The sequence below is a fragment of the Syngnathus floridae genome, unplaced genomic scaffold (genome assembly GCF_059516105.1).
Source record: "Syngnathus floridae isolate MCC-2025c unplaced genomic scaffold, RoL_Sflo_1.0 HiC_scaffold_451, whole genome shotgun sequence".
NCBI classification, from domain to species: Eukaryota; Metazoa; Chordata; class Actinopteri; order Syngnathiformes; family Syngnathidae; genus Syngnathus; species Syngnathus floridae.
The window spans coordinates 12,399-19,859 of NW_028284347.1; the positions used below are offsets into that span (position 1 = coordinate 12,399).

The 7,461-nt window shown below is 38.2% G+C and overlaps 1 protein-coding gene across 1 annotated transcript; it reads right to left on the minus strand.

The window, feature by feature from the left end:
- Nucleotides 1-2,935: 2,935 nt before the first annotated feature.
- Nucleotides 2,936-3,958, minus strand: LOC148377052 (uncharacterized). The gene has a single exon (XM_088368339.1). The coding sequence runs from the start codon at nucleotides 3,956-3,958 to the stop codon at nucleotides 2,936-2,938; it is 1,023 nt and encodes a 340-aa protein (XP_088224465.1).
- Between the last annotated feature and the right edge of the window lie 3,503 nt (nucleotides 3,959-7,461).

A 7,461-nucleotide genomic window follows, 5' to 3' on the forward strand; every position in this document is an offset into this window, starting at 1 on the left:
CTTACTACCAGATAGCAATGTCAATGAAGTAGCTTCTCATGGTTTTGTAAAATATAGAATTGAGCAGCAAGCAGATAATGTATTGGGAAGCCAAATTCTTAATAGAGCAGGAATTTATTTTGACTTCAACGATCCTATTTACACCAATACCGTCATGCACCAAATTGGTGACAAACCCAACTTAGTCGATACGATCTATTCCAGCTATTGCGAACATCCAGACTTCACACAAGACACCTTGATCCAAACAACAGGCAACCTCAGTAACGCCGTCATCGACATCAGCAATTTTATCAGCATTCTTCCTGCACAAGAGATTATGATAGACACTAGCTTGATGGAAGGTACTAGTTTTAATGGCATCGTTTATGATCAAGATACCAGCCTCATCATTAGCTACCAAGCTAGTAATGGTTGTGATAGCACGGTCACCTTCAATTTAAACATCTTAACAGATATAAATACTTTACCCCCTAGTATTCAACAAATTCGTCTTGCGCCAAATCCAGCCAACGGATCAACGTTCCTTTATCTTGATTTGAAAGAAGGTAAATCTTTTGAATTCAAAATAATTAATGCGCAAGCCCAACAATTACAAACACAAAAAATCTATGTACCCGAAGGGAAACAACGCTTGCTGGTAGACTTATCCTCTTTACCAAGCGGTTTGTATTTTATTCAATTGCAAGACAAAGATTTATTCTGGACACAAAAATTAATTATTCCTTAAGGAAAGTAGATACGTCGGAAAGCCTTTCGGCGTATCTCTCAACTACCCTAAAAGACTAGATTTTAAGCGGTGGGAAAATTGGCAGCTTACAGCTTGATGAATAATTAGCGTAGTAAGTCTTTCCCACCATTTTTTTTGTAAAAATCGAATCACTGCAAAAAGTGAAAGATAAATTCTTCTTCTTTACTAAATGATTTGCAATAAAGTCAAATATACCTCCCATTAATTTCACCCTGAACCAAGATAAAAAACAGCGAATCTTTTCTTTATCTCAAAAAAGCCTTTTACTTTGTTGGAAACAATGAAGTTATTCAAACTTCAGTAATTTAGTTCATCCAAAAAAGGATTTATGCGAATTGTGTATTTTATGCTATTGCTTTGCTTATTTAGTTGTCAATCTAGCAGTTCTACGGAAGTCAAAGAAACATTAGAAAAAGGCGTACAAGCTTTTGAGCAAGCTAATTATAAACAAGCCATTCTACAAGCAGATCGAATTTTAGCAAAAGACAGCTACCATCCGGATGCCTTAATTTTGAAAGCACAAGCGACCATTAAAGAAGGTCAAGCTCAAGAAGGGCGACGCTTGTTAGATCAAGTAATTAGCAAAAATCCGAACTATCACAAAGCCTTGGCTTATCGCTCTTTGTTACTATCCAAAGAAAAAAAGTTTGAAGCGGCCTTATCCGATATCCAAGCAGCCATAAAGCTTGATCCACAAAACCCTAACTACCAATCCGAGGAAGCCATCATTCATCAACAATTAGGCAAACACGAAGAAGCCATTCGCATTTTTTCGGCGATTATTGAAAAACATCCTCAACACGAAAGTGCCTATTTTTTTCGGGGCATCAATAAAGATAAACTACAAGATAAAGCGGGCGCTTTGGCAGATTTCAACCAAGCTATTTTGCAAAAACCAGACATTCCTGAAATGTATGCAAAACGAGCATTCGTTCATTTGGATTTAAACAATAACGCAGAAGCCATTAAAGATTTTAGTAAAGTTATCGTAATGACTCCTGAAGATAATCAGAACAATCAAATCGCCATCGCGTTTAATAATCGTGGCTTTGCACGGTACAAAAATCAAGCCCTCGACTTAGCCTTGGATGACATTAATTACAGCTTGCAACTTTTTGACAGCAATGCTTATGCTTACAAAAACCGAGCTTTAGTCTATTTGGCACAAGGCAATAAAATCGCTGCTTGTCGAGATTTAGCCCTTGCACTAAAATATCAATACACGCAACAATATGGACAAGAGGTTGTTGAACTAAGGAAAAAGCATTGTGAAAAAAAGGGTTAATTTCTCGCCTACAAAACTTAGTTAAACATCATGCCTGAATTACCAGAAGTCAATACTTTTCAACAATACTTCGAAGAAGCTGCACTCCAACAAACTATCCAAGAAGTACAAGTGTATGATGGAAAAATCATCCGCAATCTTAGCGATGATGAATTTATTGATCATCTCACCGGACGACAGTTTACGAGTTCTTATCGTCGTGGAAAATATTTATTCGGTGCGCTAGATAATAATACTCATGTCCTTTTTCACTTTGGAATGACCGGAGATTTTAAATATTATCAAGACTTAGAAGAGCAACCCAGGCATGAACGGTTTGTTTTTATTTTTCAAAATGGATTTCGCTTGGGTTTTGATTGTCCTAGAAAATTTGCCCGCATTATTTTCATCAACAACTTAGAAGAATATATCGAAAAAATAGGCTTAGGGGAAGATGCTTTACGCATTAAGGAATCCGATTTTTTGGCAAAAATGTCCAAGCGAAAAACGACGATCAAAGGCTTTTTGCTCAACCAAAAACTACTCGCCGGTGTTGGCAATTTATACGCTGACGAAATTTGCTACCAAACTCGTGTTCATCCCGCTTCTAAAGTAAATGCCTTGCCACTCAAACAACGCAAAGCTATTTTCAAGGCCATGAAAGATATCTTACAAACCGCCGTAGATCGCACGGCTTACTATAAAGATTATCCAGACAACTGGTTTTTCCAATGGCGTGTAGAAGGACAAAAAGCTCCTAAGGGTAAAGGCAAAGTGAAATCAGAAAAAATTGCAGGGAGAACAACCTACTACTTCGATATTTGGCAAAAGCTTTATCTTTAAAAAAAGGCACCAGCATAAATCACACTGGTGCCTCATAAACTCAGGTCTTAAATAAAAATTACTATCTTTTTAGTCAACTATTCTTCTGTGGCATCGATCTCTTCGATTTGATCTGGTGCCTCTTCCGTTTTCGTGGGCTGTTGTTCTTTATTGCCTAAATACTGTGGCAAGTCCATTCCTGCCATGTTGAACAAGTCGCTCATTGGCGGAACAGATTTGTATAAGCCGGAGATAAATTTAGAGGTAGAATTTCCTTCCCCATTCGCTCCATTACCACCTTCCCAAACGGTCACTTTATCAATCTTGATATTTTTAATCGCCTCTACTTGTGTCTCCACTAAACTTTCCAATTTATCCGCGATCATCATCAAGACGGCATCTCTAGAATTGCCACCAGTAGCATTGACGATTTTATTAAAACCTTGTGCTTGTTTACTCAAGACTTCCAACAAACCGCGAGCTTCTGCTTCCTGCTTCAAGTAGATCGCATCGGCTTCCCCTTTTGCCAAACGTCGAATTTGCTCTGCCTCTGCTTCCGCATCAATTTCTGCTTTTCGTTTAGCGATTTCAGCGTTGATGATAACATCCGCTTCTTTGGTGGCTAATTCTCTAGCGGCACGCGCTTGCTCTGCTTCTTTTTCTGCGTTGTAAGACTCTTCCAATGCTTTCGCTGCTTGAATCTTTTCTGAAGCTGTTGCCAAACGTAAAGCCTCCGCTTCCTTCTGACGACGCTCTGCATTAGATTGAGCGATTTTGATCTGTGCCGTGTTCTCTCCCTCTGTGGAATCTGCTACTGCTTTTGCTTCCCCGATCTTAGCTAAGGCATCAGCTGCCGATACTTGAATACGTTGATCCTTCTTAGCGTTGGCTTCACCAATAGAACCATCTCTATTTTTTTCCGCAACACTCATCTTCGCATCATTGATTGCCTTAGCTGCTGCTTCCTTACCTAAGGCTTGAATATATCCAGAATCATCTTGAATATCGGTTACGTTAACGTTGATTAATTGTAATCCGATTTTACGCAATTCTGCTCCAACGTTGGTCGATACATTAGTTAAGAATTTATCTCTATCCACATTGATTTCTTCAATATCCATCGTAGCGATTACCAATCGCATTTGCCCCACAATAATATTATAAGCTAAGCCTCTAATCTCATTTTGCTGAATGCCTAATAAACGTTCTGCCGCGTTTTGCATAATTCCTTCTTGATTGGACACCCCAACCGTAAATTGAGAAGGAACATCCACACGGATATTTTGTTTACTTAAAGCCCCTTTCAAATCTACATCAATAGAAATTGGCGTAAGATCTAGATACTCATAATCTTGGATTACTGGCCAAACAAAGGCTGCACCACCATGAATACATCTGGCAGACCCCTGCCCAGTACGTCCATAGATTACTAATACTTTATCCGAAGGACAACGCTTATATCGAGAAACGAACCATAACAGCATCAAAAAAGCCAAGCCGATAAACGCCGCGATTATTATTGCAATTGAACCTGCCATAAATTATTCAGTTTTAAGGTTTATAAAATGATTTTTCGTATTTCTTCAATCGTTTAGGCACAAAAATCTTATTTCTCAGGCGGCAAAGAGCACCTATGAATAGACAATGATATTTAGGATAGTTGATGAGCAAATTGTGATGATAGATTTTATTAAAAAAACATCAGTTTTCATTTCACCAACTAGGATCATATCATTTAGCGTGCAAACGCTTTGCGTTCCCTAAAAATAAAGTTTAAATCTGAGATTATTGAGTTTAAAACTCTCGAGCCATAAAGTTCTCTAATGGTTCTACGAGGAGTAAGTTGCCATTCAAGACTTCTATTACGCGGACAGAAGAACCGGTGGGAAGTGCATCTCCATCGGTGACGGCATCCATTTCTTTTAGTCTGCCTTGAACTTTTACGTGTATTTTCCCATAGCCATTTTTGCTGGCAGGTACGGTCAAATAAACTTCTCCTACTTTATATAATGCATGGCTGATATCAATGTTACCAGCCTGGCTCAATTTTGAAAACATATAAATCATATACCCCACAATAAACATCGCCACAAAGCCAGACAAGGTCGCCAATAATAGCGCAGATAAAGTTGAGCCGCCTCCATTGAGGACTAAAATCCCCGTCCAACCAAAGAAGGTAAAAAAGGCAATGATACTTCTTACCGAAAGAATAGTAAAGCTAGGGTCCAAACTGTATCCTGTATCTGTCTCCGTTTCTGCTCCTATTTCTATATCTGTATCTCCGTCAAAATCCAAACCGATCAAACTCAAGACGAACTGAATGACAAACAAAACGCTAAAAACAATTGCAATACCCCAGAATACTTGTTGTATACCATTTAGCGAACTCCACCAATCTCCTAATAATACCATGGTTTCTGAGTTTATAACCTATAAATACACTGCTTTGCAAAAGCAATGGAAAACTTTTAGATAAACAATATAATTTAAACTACTTGAGAAATTTGGCACAAAGCCTGAGAGAAGTAGGAGTTTGCGCTAAACAAACTCTTCTGTTGAATACAATCTTCAAATGCCTGGTGATCGTCAATTTTTTTGAGGATAACTCCTCTAAAATTGCTTTTTCAAGTAGTTATTTATGATTAAATATAAGTCTTGTTGTGCTAAGCTGCTCAAAACTATCGACCAAAGGGGGGCAATTTTCGGCAAATGGAGCATCTGGAGAGCTACAAACAGGCTAAATATGTCTAAAAGTAGGACTAAAAGCTTGAATCGCCTGAACTTCCATTCCAGTAGAGTGAGCACTTTGCGGGAGAAATTAAATTCTTCTTTTTAGCAGAATTATCCGGAATTCAACTCCGTTTTCTTTTCATAATTGCAAAGCTATTGGTAACTTTGAGCTAGAATTGGAAAACATACTTTGGTAGCAAAAATCTCTTTCAAACATGATTGACGTTAAACTTTTTTGTGGTAATAATTCGGAATACTTAGCCGAAAAAATTGCTGATCACTATGGTTCTTACTTAGGAGACAAATCCTTACATCGCTTTAGTGATGGAGAAATGCAACCCGTCATCAATGAATCGGTGAGAGGATGCTACGTGTTTTTTATTCAATCTACTTTTTCTCCTGCAGATAATTTAATGGAATTGCTCTTGCTGATCGATACAGCCAAGCGAGCCTCGGCAGGATACATTACAGCGGTGATTCCTTATTTTGGTTATGCTCGTCAAGATCGAAAAGATAAACCGAGAGTACCCATTTCGGCAAAATTGATCGCCAACTTATTGCAAGCTGCTGGGGCAGATCGAATTATGACCATGGACTTCCATGCCGATCAAATTCAAGGTTTCTTCGATATTCCCGTAGATCACCTCAAAAGCCAAGCTATTTTTATTCCTTATCTTAAAAAACAAGATCTTTCAAACGTAATCTTCGCTTCTCCAGATGTTGGTGGTGTAAAACGTGCGCGTACTTATGCTAAATATTTCGCTAGAGATCTCGTCATTTGTGATAAATATCGAAAACGTGCGAATGAAGTAACCAGCATGACCCTAATTGGAGATGTTACTGGCGCAGATGTCATTTTAGTCGATGATTTAGCCGATACGGCTGGCACCCTTTGCCGAGCGGCTGACCTCTTAATCAGCAAAGGAGCTAAAAGTGTTCGCGCCTTGTGTACACATCCGGTTTTATCGGGTAAGGCTTACGAAAACATTGAAAAATCTAAGCTACAAGAAATCGTAGTCTGCGATACCATTCCACTCAAAAAGGAATCCGATAAAATTAGAGTACTCCCTACGGCTAAGCTATTTGCACGAGCCATCCGAAATACACACGAACATCGTTCTATTTCTGCCTTATTTGTAGAAGGATAGAACCTTGATTGCCAAGTCAATAGCTTTTTTTTCGACTTAAGCAGGTAGTAAAAATTGTGTTTCCAAAGATTGAGATGGATTTTAATCTTAATCGAGGCGAAAAATGCAGAAAACCTACTGGTTTTCAAGGCTTTTTAAAGAAGAGTAAGAATAAAAGGCACTCAAGGTTTTATGTAATTTAATTTTACTACCTGCTTAATTGCTCAAGTTTATAAAAAAACTCTTCTTAAGTCTGTTTATTCGTGTATTTCTAAAATAAATTTGCTATCTTTGCAAACCTTTTAGGAAAAAGGTTCATTTTATATTTTAGTAGAAGAAACATCAAGATATCATGGAAACAGTTGCGATTAATGGAACGCTGAAAACAGCAAACGGAAAAAGAGCAGCAAAAGCTACCAGAAGAGAAGGTTTAGTGCCTTGTGTGATCTATGGTGGAGAAAAAGAAATTCATTTTACAGCAAAAGCCCTAGATTTTAGAGGCTTAATCTATACGCCAGATTTCAAATTAGCTGAAATTACGGTAGAAGGACAAGCTATAAATGTATTTTAAAAGATACTCAATTTCATCCGGTAACGGATCAGCTTTTACACGTTGACTTTTTACAATTAAGTCCTAACCATCCAGTTAAGGTCGAAATACCGGTTCGCTTCAAGGGCGTTTCTCCTGGCGTAAAAATGGCGGTAAATTGATGCAAAAATTGCGTCGAATCAAAGTAAAAACCACTCCTGAGAAATTAGTCGACGAG

Excerpts from the sequence above, each read along its gene's own strand:
- LOC148377052 (XM_088368339.1), bottom strand. The coding sequence starts at position 3,958 with ATGGATATTGAAGAAATCAATGTGGATAGAGATAAATTCTTAACTAAT.